Source organism: Rhodnius prolixus, unplaced genomic scaffold (genome assembly GCF_049639745.1).
Source record: "Rhodnius prolixus isolate KJV_2025 unplaced genomic scaffold, Rpr scaffold_1, whole genome shotgun sequence".
In the NCBI taxonomy this organism is placed as follows: domain Eukaryota; kingdom Metazoa; phylum Arthropoda; class Insecta; order Hemiptera; family Reduviidae; genus Rhodnius; species Rhodnius prolixus.
This window is the reverse complement of record NW_027411581.1, coordinates 646,799-659,258: the sequence shown is the minus strand read 5'-3', so window position 1 is coordinate 659,258 and position 12,460 is coordinate 646,799. Positions and strand designations below refer to the sequence as shown.

The window sequence follows — 12,460 nt, the reverse complement described above, 5'->3', positions numbered from 1 at the left end:
AGTTTGAAAATTAATCCACACGGTCAGGTTGTTACTAACTACGCAGCCAAAATGAACAAATTCTAGTCCTACTTGTAAAAAACACTCTCGATATCGAATATGCATTTAATGTTTTACGTAATTTCTTTTTCGATTGCATCCTTGAAGTGTGTCACTGTAAGCTCCAAGTAAGCACCCCAATGTCCAGCAAGGCTTTGACCGAAGCACCAAGATGCAGAAGCTTAATAAAAGATGACGTTTTCCTTTTTCAATGCTGACCTGATCTTAAGAATCGTTCCGCCGCCAGTAAAACCGGAAGAGTTGCATGGTACTCGCTATTGACTGTTTTACTCACTGCAAGATAATCGATAAAACTGTCCCTACCATCACCTTTCCGGAGAAGAAAAGATTTCATCTTCTTTGGTACTGCCATTGTTTTGATTGCTGTTGCCTCTTTAGGCGAGTAGTGACATTACCGCTACGCGCAAGATCTGTTTAATTATCACCTTTCATTCTTGATGGAAAATACGTATATTTCCAGCTACTTCATACTTCTTTCTCACTGATCGCCCAACACCTTCTCATTGCTTTCTTCTGTGGCTGCAATGTTGGGTCATCCTTCATGTGGACCCAACGTTCATGTGGGCAGGATGGAAACCGCTAGGCTCTGTTTTGGATTAGTTTAATGGGCGTATTTGGGTAGAAAATTCGAGCCAAAGAAGAAAAAAAAACGAAGCATTCAAGCTGAACTTTGTGAATCTCTCCCGACTCCCAATTAATCGGTCAGGATTAGAGAGCGATTTGATTCTGAAGGAAAGTTGGAAAGCCAATGAATCCGCAGTACTGTACCTAGATGAGGTAGAACAGGGTCCTCATCTAAAACCAAACTAAGAGGTTGCCAACATTCTAGGAACAAATCTTTGGTAACTGCTCTTCAGAAAAGAAATGTTTTTCTTATTATTTGGTAATCACTGCGGGCAGGGCGCTGTGACTGATGAAGAAAGTAGAAGCAGGTCATGATATCACCAAGGGGAACTATCACCAAGGGGGGAGGTACTTAGAGCTGTTTTTGTCCAGAAGAGCTAAACTTCCTTTGTGTAAAACATGTTGTTTAGAAAGATATCTCTTTGGAAGTTATTGAAGAAGATGGGGCAGTAGCAGTTTGCTCCGTAGACCATGTCTGTACCAACAACAAAGAGTTGGAATAAAGAAGAAGAATAATTATTTATTCGTTCCGAAATATGGAGAAGAGTATGCAGATGAGGTGAGTGGAGGGGGTGCTCTTTGTAGTCGGACTGCCAGCAGCGGTGCGGGGGGGTGGGCCGGTAATCTAATAAGGCTTCTCTATTCAACTCCACAAACTTGATTATCTCGCCACCAACACTAATGTAACCTCCATCACTACTGTAACCTCCATCACTGCTACTCTTCTCAATAATAACATCAAGCGACAACAATATACACAAAAAAGTGTGGCAAAGTCCCGTGAGAGAGTGCCAGCGTCATTCCGGGCCGACTCGCCGGAAAGATTCCAGAGGAACAGCCACATTTAGATACGGGCTACCGTTGGGGCTTTAGATCGCACCGTCGATCACACGAAGGTAACGCTTGGATTAGTGGTCAGGTAATTAATTATCCTCGCATTAATCAATTTATTCATGAGAAAGTTGTCTCCAAATATTCCTGGCCGACCGAGAGCCCAAGTCGACTCTATTGGTTGGTCAAGATTGAGAAGAGTAGTCCTGAAGTGTAACCTCCTCACGACCTCCTTTCCTTCAGGATCCCAGTGCGATCGCAATAATAAAGTGAGAGAGCGCGAGTAAAAGTGCTCTCTCTCTACTGAGAACAATGTGGGCCAAATTTAGTCATGAACATCGGAATAATTCTTGAATCTGACAACGGAACTAGTCACTGAGCAAGTCACAGCCCGAATACCACCACGATTTTTAAATTTAGTCATAAAATTTGTGATGATTTAGCCATTTAAATTATTTATTCACAAAATTGAAGAATTTTCAGTCGTGAGAAACAACTCAGGCTGACTAATTTATCAATAAGAGTTATGAATTTACTAGTCATGGCAAAATTGCTTGACATTAGAGATTTTCCTGTGCTGACGATTAATAATTTAATTATTACCTCAATTTTAGGCCAAGATGGCTCCAATTTGGCCATTTTTACTAGGATAGCTCTCAATTTGAAGTTTTAACTGATTTATTGCTGGCAATGCGGAAACCTGAAACTCCCTTTATATAGAACTTTGTTGGCTACTTTTCAAACGAGCATTTATCGAGCATTGCGCGCAAAACGCCGACATCCGCACATTGGTAGGTACACAATGGCACTAGTTAAAATGTTAACCTGTCACAATAGTTCTATTAGATTTGACAATTGCAGAAAGGAAACAAGTGCATTGTATAACTGGAAGAAATAAACGGAAATATGCATTAGTTGGCGGCAATGAAACGTATTTAGCGGTTTATTTTGTTTATATCCGGTGTACATTAAAGATCTTAGCAGACGAGCCTCAGTCAGCTTAGTCACAGAGGACATTGTTTTTCCTGATCAGTAAGTCAGATTCTCACTGGGCTGACATTTCTAATCGCAGCTGGGAGACCAAGTCGAGAAATCCAGGCAGCGGTCCTGATTCACAGCATCCCATTTAAATGAAATCCAATTTTGCTGCCCTAAGCAAACACTTCAAACCTCATTCCTTCATAGCGTACAGAATACTACATCATCAGGTGAATCCTTATTTTGATCATTCTCACGAACTCCACAAGGAGTAGTAAGGCAACAAAAGGAGCAGGAGAGATCCCCTAGAGACTCACTATAATCCTCTCCGGATCCCAAACAGGATATCAGATTGAGCTTATCCTCTGTGAAGCTGTCCGTAAATATCGATAATAAAATAAACAACTAATATTAAAAGAGTCTACAAAATAAGTAATCTAAAAACTGAAACCAAATCACTTACTTGCAATAAGATTCTCCTCGTGGCACGGACACACATCCTCCGCCATTTTTACATGGGTTTGGAGAGCACGACACGAAACCTGCACATACAAACAAAATTTATATAAATTAATTAATCCTCTACAAAAGATAAAAACTAATAATTGTAATGATGCACGTTAAAAAACTGAGAAAACGAACAACATTTTACCTTACTACAATTCTTAAATTTGGAATAGCTGTTAAATGCAGCATATATTAACTGATGTAGCTAAATGTTATGGTGAGCGATCTGTGCTGGTTCACGTTAAGCAAGATTTAATGTGGGCACTGTGACATCACAGGACCCCCATGAATTTCATGGAAAGTAAGATTAAGATTAAGAGGAAGTAACTAGAAGTAACAGGAAATAGGAAGGAAGAGGAAATAGGAAAAAAATTAGTCAGAAATGAACGCTGTGCCTTCTACATACATGTAAATGGTCGATACTTAATACATATTTTGAACTGAAAGTAGTAACTAGATCTGAAAGTAGGACAAAAGAAAATAGAATGTAGCGCGGGGAAAAATGTAACCAAGTTCCCATGAGAAGTTCGCAGTTGGTGCTTAGTTGGCCGGCAGAGTATTTAAGTCCTTGAATGTAGAAAGCGAACCTGCTCGCGTCTTAAATCTTCCCCCCCGATATCTATACGTGTTAATTAGGCGATTGCACAACCGCACTGCGCCGTTATATCGCCACCTCCTACTCCTCCTCCGATATTAATTAGCTAAGTGCAGGCCGATCGGCCTCAGTTTAACCGTTAGAGTGATTCTCGATTGCGCAGATGCATGGACTGAGAACCTCGTAGACTGGACTATACTTTTCACTGCGCACTATCCCCTCTAGAGTTGACTGATCTGGGGTACCTGGGATTATTTCTCATAGAAGGCTATAAGAGCGGTGTTTCTTCAGAAAAAAGATGTAAACTTCATTGCGGATTTGTCGACTTCAAGAAAGCCCTGTGTTTCGATACGATTAACCAAACTTTACTCTGGAATCAATTCCATGAAATCGACATCTGCAAGAAAATAACAAAAATTCTGGAAAATTTTTACTGTAAAGCTGCGGTATCTATCGAAATAAACAACCACTTCTCAGATCCCATAAAAATAAACTGAGGGGTTCTCCAAGGGGATGTTTTATTGCGACAGACTGGAAAAACAGCAGGTTAGGAAGCCTTAAGCCATCAACACCACGAGTACTGTGTATTGTATTGTATCGACAAGGAAAACCATTAAACTGTTCAATTTCGTAGCGCTGCTTTTTGTTTGGCGTTTTGATTCAAAGCAATTCTTGCCGGATGTACAGTAGATATGATAAGGCGCCAATTTGCAGTAAAAAAATCAGGTTTTACTGGGTTTACAAGGCTTTATCGCTAGATGAAGATGAACATGAGATGGCACAGGGAACAGTGCCGCCTAAAATACATAGAAAGAAGTTTAACGCTCTGCCGAAGGAATGTTGGGTAAAGAAGATTAAGAAACGGTTTGAGAGGAAGTGGGTGGCATCGTGCAAGGAGAGGGGGGACCAAGAGAACAATAGACAGAGCAAGGAGCTCAGGAGCTCTGACAGTGTCGAAGAATGCCTGCTCGGTAACCCTTGTGGAACAATAGAGCAGGTGTGAGCCCTAGAGGGTAGCACCCTGCTCAACATGTTCCTGCATCTGTCCAGCCCTCTGTGCCTTATTCATCTCTCAGACTGAACAGAGTAACATCGCCGGATTCATCAAGTGTGTTGATTCACAGATGGCAGCACCATTGTCATTCAGATCAGAACACATTAATCTTCTATTTCTTTATAAACCTGTCCCTGTCTGTAAATAATGTCCTCATTGCAACACCCAGAAATCTTCTTAGTCCAATCACAGCACAACTCCTGATTCTTTACAAGATCCGGAAGTTTAAAAACATCAGCGACTATCCTTCAGGAAGAAGCAGTTCTTAAAGTTATTTTACGTACGCATAAAACTCTTGTTGTCTGTTTTGCAAAAATATCAATATTTCGAAAAAGTGGTCCAAGAGGATGGCGCTGAGAACTCTGCTCAAAACCAAAATATCGCAGGCAGCTCGAACTTCATATTTCGTCTTGAAACCCAGAAAGTTAGGATTCGCCAGAAAGTCGGCGGAAATGGTCACTTAAAATGAACATGCGTTCTATTGAAGTCAACTAATCTTGTGTAATTTTCAAAAATTTAACTTTATTGCGGTAAAGGTACTAGATTTGATTTAATTTTTTTCCCCCATCATTGGAAGTCATTTCTGATGAAGAATGACAATCAGGTTCACCAAAGAACAGTAAGACAGCAGAGTACCGAGAGGACGATAAGAAGGCAAGATGGCTGCCGGAGCCAGGCAGGTCGTGAACGTGTTGTGGCGGGGTAAAGGGTGGTTGTGAGCCCGCGGGCTGTCTTGGCTAAAACTAAATAACAACAGTAAGAAGAAGGAGCATGAGAGGAGTGCGATAATGAGGGGGTAGTGGAAGGTTAGATCGGTGGGTCGTGGTGCCCTCGGGGGTTGGAGCCTGGGAACCGCTGCGAGCCAGCATGCCTCGGCGGCCCACATCGACCTCTCCAGCTACACCGCCGCTCGGTCTTATCTCTGGATTGGGCAATCCAATCAACGGCACAATCATTCCAACTAGCCAAACCAGACTTACGGTACTGTTTTCACATTTCCCGGACGTGTTTTTCGCAACAGGAAAATTTATGTTTTGGAAAAATGGTTGGTCATTTGAAATCTCAAGCAGATAGGAGTATCTTCCAGCTCCAGTAAGAAGTGAGTCAGGTTAATGAACCAGAAATATCAAGGAGGCAGTCTTAAAAACTCATTTACAATCTAAACGGCCGTTTTAATCGTTAGTTATTGCAATATCACCGTACCAATTCACTTTTCCAAATGACGGTGATGTTATTTTGCCAATTATCACAAGAGATGTAATCAATTAATAGGCTGAAATCAAAGAAATGAAAGAATTTTCCAAATTTGGATTGATCTGTATTCAAAATTTCCAACTTCCAAAAGATTAGAGTTCGAAGGCCGGCAGTGCATTAATATACGCTCCGGGCGCTAATGACATCAGATGTTGACTCAAATAAAATAATTTAAAATAAAAATGGAAAGATTTAACTGGAAAGGGGGCGTTCAGAGAAATGGAATGTCCAACTGAGCATTTCGAAATGTTAGAAATCGGGTACAGCATCTTCATTACTTAATCAAAGTTGGTAGATAACTGCATCAATTTACAAAGATAACTATTGTAACAAACGTTAACCTGATCAATCTGATTTTCTGTGATTTGCGAGAACTAAATTAAGTCCTAAGATTAATTTATTTATGTTCCATTTTAAACCGGAAAAATCACAAAGATGCAATGAGTAAAACCCCTTGTTTTCCGGTTTTGAGAGACCTCGAATATCTTCCACTGCTTAAGAGCCTATAACCAAGGGCGATGCACGAGCAGTCTCCTAAGGCGACCTTATTATAGAAATAAACTATGTCGTTCTTCCAACATACATGCAGATTAACACACATCTCACAGCTGTTCAATTAAATGACACCGTCATTACCAGCTGATTGTGTTTGTACTGGCAGGACTGCTGCTAAAGCGATACTTCCTGTACTCCTACCATGATAGCCAACACAATCATACGTCTAATAACAGGAAATAGCTCGTTAAGCAGCTCCCGCTCGCAGTCGCACTCTACACCCGCCAGATCCTACTCACTCACTTAACTAATCCACAACCAATTAGATTATTTGGTCATTGTCGGCCCTGTTTTATTCCAGCGTGTTTTTTTTTAGTTTTGTTACGCATTAGGCCCAAATCCAAAAGGATAAAGAAAATCGTAGGAGTCGTTTTCGAATAAATCTCAAAAAAGTTGGCTAAACAGGAACTTCCGCTTGAAGGAAATAGATTTTGGCAGCAACAAAGTTGAGTTTTTTAAAATCATTTTTGGAATGTGTTGTACGCAACAGCCAACTACTAACTTACATCCAGTATCATAGTAGTAAAGCAGACTTCCAGGTGGGTGTTCGCATTGAGGTAATTGTTCCATTATTAATAAACATCTTTACCTCATAAATTTAAGGAGATTTTGTATTGCCTGCAGTGGGGGGGGGGGGGTGTCAGTTAGAAAAGGAGATGATCTGACACAGCGGAGAAGATAATGGTGGTCGTAACGCGAGGAGTGGGGGGCGGACAGGAACTGGTCGCGCGTCCTTAGCATTCCATGCCGGCCAGCACAACAGTAAAGTTCATCTGCCTTCTAGATTGATAAAAATTGAAAATCCGATTACAAGTCATCAGCTGGTCCGCACAAATAGTGCCAAAGCTGGACCAAAGATCTGCACCTATCTACTTTTTATTACCGGAAGTAGTACCCCTATGATAGAACTCCGTCTCAAGTACAGACAGTCAGTTACGGAGTAAATCCGCCTGACAATTAGAAAAAACCGGCCCACTTAATATTACTTAACTTCCGACTCTGAAAAAATGATAGGGAAACTGCGACTTGAAAGTCACGTGAGAAGCCCCACTGAAGAAATGAGTCCTGAAGAAAAGTTCGAAGTTCTATTTAGAATGATAAATAGTTCAAGTTCCTAAGTTTTTTAAAATCATTTTTGGAATGTGTTGTACGCAACAGCCAACTACTAACTTACATCCAGTATCATAGTAGTAAAGCAGACTTCCTAAGTTCCTAACCCAAGAAACGTTGGCGAGTGCTGAAAATGTGAGAAAACTTGAAGAAGCTATTTGGAGGACATACAGGAGGACAACATTCACTCGTAAGTAATACGTACAGGTGCAGCAACCAAACAATAAACCAAAAAATGTAGATGATCCATCCCTAAAGAATCCGATAAATATTTTAGAGTAATAATAATTAATCTAGTTTGTTAATATTAAATTTAAATGTAGTTTTTTTCTATTACATTCTCAATTTAGATGTTCTCCCCTCACGTGTATATTATACACATGTATGTATTATAAAATAGATGAAGGAAGATATCCATATTTTTAGTAGAGGCAATTATTATTAAAGTACTTTACTAATTATATGATTATAAAACTTCTTTAAAAGTACTCTATTAAATGGACTACATTAAATTAAAATTTATTTATTTGATATTAACTGTGCTTTCGTATTAATTCGTGTGCTTTCGTATTCTTCTGTAGCCAAAAATTCCTAAATTAAATAAAATTGGCACATACTTTCATTTGTCAAAAGAAAATGGAAAATAGTAAAATGAAAAATACAGATCTACCATTTTATTACAGGCCAAAGTGGGCGTGGTGTGACATACATGGCTGGTAGGCGTGGTTTAATAAACAGTTCTCGCTTCTGATTGGCTCTTCAAACCCACCTACTTTTCACACTTCCATTCTTCACTGTGATTGGCCAATTCTTTATTAGTAATTATATCTATCTAAAATAAAAGTTTAATTTTTTTTACTAATTTTTCCCCCGTAGGTATTTGATGGAGAAGCAAATTATGCAATAAAACATTTTCTCAGTAAAAACATGAAAAATAGAAGTTTTTTCTTGCTTAATGTCTTGTTGTCTGTAGTAATAATGTAAGGGTGAACAGAAAATTGGGAATAATGGTTATTTTCTTGGGAAGTAGGTAAAAGGAAATTGTGGGCCAAGTTTGACCTGTTGTTCACCGCCATTTTGTTTGTTTATTTGCATAGAGGCTGTTATTTATCGATTTTTAAAGATTTAATGATTAATAGATTGATACCTGCTATTTTTTTTTTTTTTTTTTTTGGCGCATCAACAGCTGAGGTCATTAGCGCCCGGAGCTTTTTCCAGTGCACTGCCGGCCTCCGGACAGTGTTCTCTCGTTACAGACAACACTGTCCATCACCGGACAGTGAGCTGTAAGAAGCTCCTAGGAAGAGAAAATCTAAGGGTCAGCTGCTGGATTCGAACCAGGGACCTCCGCGTGGGAGTCCAGTATGCTAACCTCATAGCTAATCCCTTCCCTTAAAACTATTATTACCAATATTTCTAAACCCGAAGTCCCATTTTGATAAAATTAATTTGATAAATATTGATAAAAATTTGATAAATACCTGCTATTAAAATCAATCTCAGTTAAATGGATGCTATACTTTACTGAACAAATATTTTGTATTTGAAAATGACCAGCATAAGGGTCCGTGACATTTAATGAATTCTAAACAATATTAATGAAAATTGAATGCAGTCAAATTATTTAAATGATATCATTGTTAAAAAATTTGAATAAAACACACAAGCTTTATCAGACGATTCTAAATGTCTGAAATTAAGGGTTGAAATATGAATGAAATGTTGGGTACTTGCATACCTTGTGACGTTTAATCTAACTGAATGTCATAGATTTTTCGGAAACATAAATCCAATTATTAATTTAACTTTCCAATGAAAGTAATCGATAAATATATCTTTAATTGTCAATCTAACTTTCAAATTAATCGATAATGTCGTTTTCTCAAAAATTACAAACCTTTAAAAGTCTATTCAGTGAAGTTGCATACCTGGTTTACAGATTTTATTAACATTTGCAATAAGTAATACTTTCATTACCTTAAGAAAGGTAATAAAATTAAATTGCGTTCACAAGACTCCTCCCTAAAAGGGCAAAGAGAAATCAAACTAAGAATACGGTGCGATTACAATATTTCCTCTGCTACTTCTCCTTTCTGCCTAATTTTATTAAAATATGGCCAAGATTTACGGATATATTATTTAATAATAGTTTAAGAGGGACTCTCTTACATGGAGGCAAACTCCCTTCCTGTAATGTAAACCATCGAGACCCCAAAGAACCATATATACATGAAATTCCGAATCGAATGACACCTCATTCTACACGTTTAGGCGTTACGTTGTTTACAAAATCAAGTAATTGAAAATGCAGTTGATGCTCAAGTTTGGCTCAAGTTTTCTTGAAATCTTTAAAATCTATGCTGAATAAAAATTTTCTCTCTGAAAAATTACCTACCGGACAGTTTTAATCACTTTTTCAGGCCTCAAATCGATTATTTCCAGCGATAACTCAATTTGAGGCGATCGCAATACTTCCTCTTAAACGCGCTAAGAGGAAGTAAAGTAAATTTGTTTTGTTGGCAACCTGTAGTAACGTTTTAATTTCCGCAGATTTTTTTGTTTTATTCATTTGTTGCCAAGTGACCAATTAATCTTGGAGACAGTTGGTAGCCATGGATAAAGAAAGAGCCTAAACCAGACTACGTCACCAGATCTGTTGACTGTCTGCTGCTGACGTAGATTAGTGATATCACACATCAGACAGACCGCCCTCGTATCGCCTTTTTATCGATAACTTCTATTCGGACACCATTCTCGCCTAATTTTTCGGATCTTCACCAACGCTTCAAATCTACATCAAGAATTCAAACTCTAAGCAATTTTTTTTTTTTTTTTGTAAAACTCCCAAACTTTATCACCTTATATCTCATTTAAAAATGCAGCTAGAAACTGGAATTGCATGTAGAGGTAAATGAGTACTATAACTCATTTCGCAGAAACGATAGTAATAGGACAGGAGATACAGCAATTCGAAATTTGAAGTAATTACAAATTCCCAAGCTTTTAACTAGGCGTAGATTAATAAAGGAAAGTTTCAAAACATAATGAAGAATTATATAATACATACTCATCTAGAGTAATAACCAAAAATGGAAAGAGACATGACAGGAAATCTATGATTACATTTTCATTTGAAACAAAAACCTAACCAATTAAAGGGTAAAAATATTTCCAAGCAAGAAATTTTTCTTTAAATAAATATGCATTGTAAATGTCTTTGAATACATTTCCTCTTTTATTTCTCCAAATTACATTTGCGGACATAAGAATAAATTTCCACCATGCACCGCTTTTTAATTTGAGGAAAGGCTTTATTATTGACTTTTCCTACAAAGTCTACTCTTTCGCATCATACTCCCTTTGTATTTGTACATTTTACCTTCTCCTTCTTCTTCTACTATGTTGTCATATAATTAATTTTATAAATAATGAAAGTAGCATAAATATTTAATGGAGATTGTAAAATAATCTTCTCTGAACAGATTTAGAAAGAGCTACGATTTTTAGCTGTCTTTAACGAACAGAAATATCTATGCTTTTGTAGATTTAGAATTCCAGTAATACTTCACTTTAGCTGTTAATATTAATAAGTTCAAAAAGTATTATGTACTAGTCAACTAAGAACAGTATAATATTCTAGGTTTTTTTCTTTTCATTGTAAAATAGAATGCTTTCGTAAGGATGAGGTTGGCAAACTATCCATTGGTTAATGGTAATTATTATTATTGGAATGCCCTAATTACTTCAGATATAGACTTAAATACTTAAAGTGGTACATTACTTCAAGTAAGAGAGCATTCAACATGTAAAATTACCTTCGAAAGTTTCAATAAAACAAGTTTATTTACTTTAACCTCACGGAAATTTATAAATTATAACCAGATTTAAAATGATAATGAGAAATAAACTTTCTTGGTCTGAAGATTGCTATTGGATTCTCTTTTTCTTTTGTTTAGACAATTGTTTGTTAACTCTAAGCAATTTATAAAACCACCATTACCCTGAAATGGTACCGTTAAGGCAAAAAGCACCACCACCCTTCAACTCAATACCTGCCTAATGAGATAACATGGTTGGGATAAAAAGTTGTACATGAGCCAAAGTAAGACACAGAAAGAATTCTAGCCGAAACTCTAGGAGAGGGAGGAATGGGGCCAGGTAGAGCTCGCCCAAGGGTGCCGATGACATTTACAGGCCCTGCAATCGGCCACCAGGTAGTTTCCAGCGCAGGTACTTTCTAATAATACCTGCACATTAGCATAACCGTCCGCCCACTACATGGTAATAAGTTCTGCACTGAAGATTTGAGATTGCCACTGGCTAACTAACCACCTCTAGCCGGGGAGACTATGTGGCCAACTTCTATTTAAATGGCTGGCTCATTATCTCAACTCTGTAGGCCAAGAAAGGCTGCACCAGTTTTACAAAGTTTTGAATTCGAATAGTAATATTGGGATTTGTTATGAAAATAGCCCCAAAATTAAAAATCTTAGAACGCTGCAAGCTCATATTTGGATGCGGTCCACAAGCGAATCAACTGAAACTTGGCGAACAAATACCTCTTACTACTTTACTGAATACCTAATTTTCCAGGTGGGCTATTCTCCCAAGTACATATCAGGTCCAAGAGTTTCTATGACAACCGCTGGAGTAAAGATCAGGGTTACTTTTGAAAAAAAAAATGCTATCAAAATTGAAAACGTTTTAAACGTTTGACCTTGATTTGTAACAATAAAGTTGGTATTAATGATAACGATAGTCAAACTAGAAAGTGATAGTAAATTAAACAAATGGATACTGTAATAGATATAAAATGTTGGTTCGTTGGTTTGATATGTTACTCATAATTCAACACATACGAACATAATATTAATAAAACAAACGTAGAATTT

General features: G+C 37.8%; 1 protein-coding gene across 1 annotated transcript in view; it reads right to left on the bottom strand.

Moving 5' to 3' along the window:
- The window catches only part of N (neurogenic locus Notch protein), a 116,566-nt gene that overhangs the window by 98,872 nt on the left and 5,234 nt on the right, over nt 1–12,460 (bottom strand). Inside the window, exon 2 of the mRNA XM_074123704.1 lies at nt 2,957–3,035. Coding sequence (XP_073979805.1) covers nt 2,957–3,035 — 79 coding nt within the window. The remainder of the gene's footprint in view (nt 1–2,956; nt 3,036–12,460) is intronic.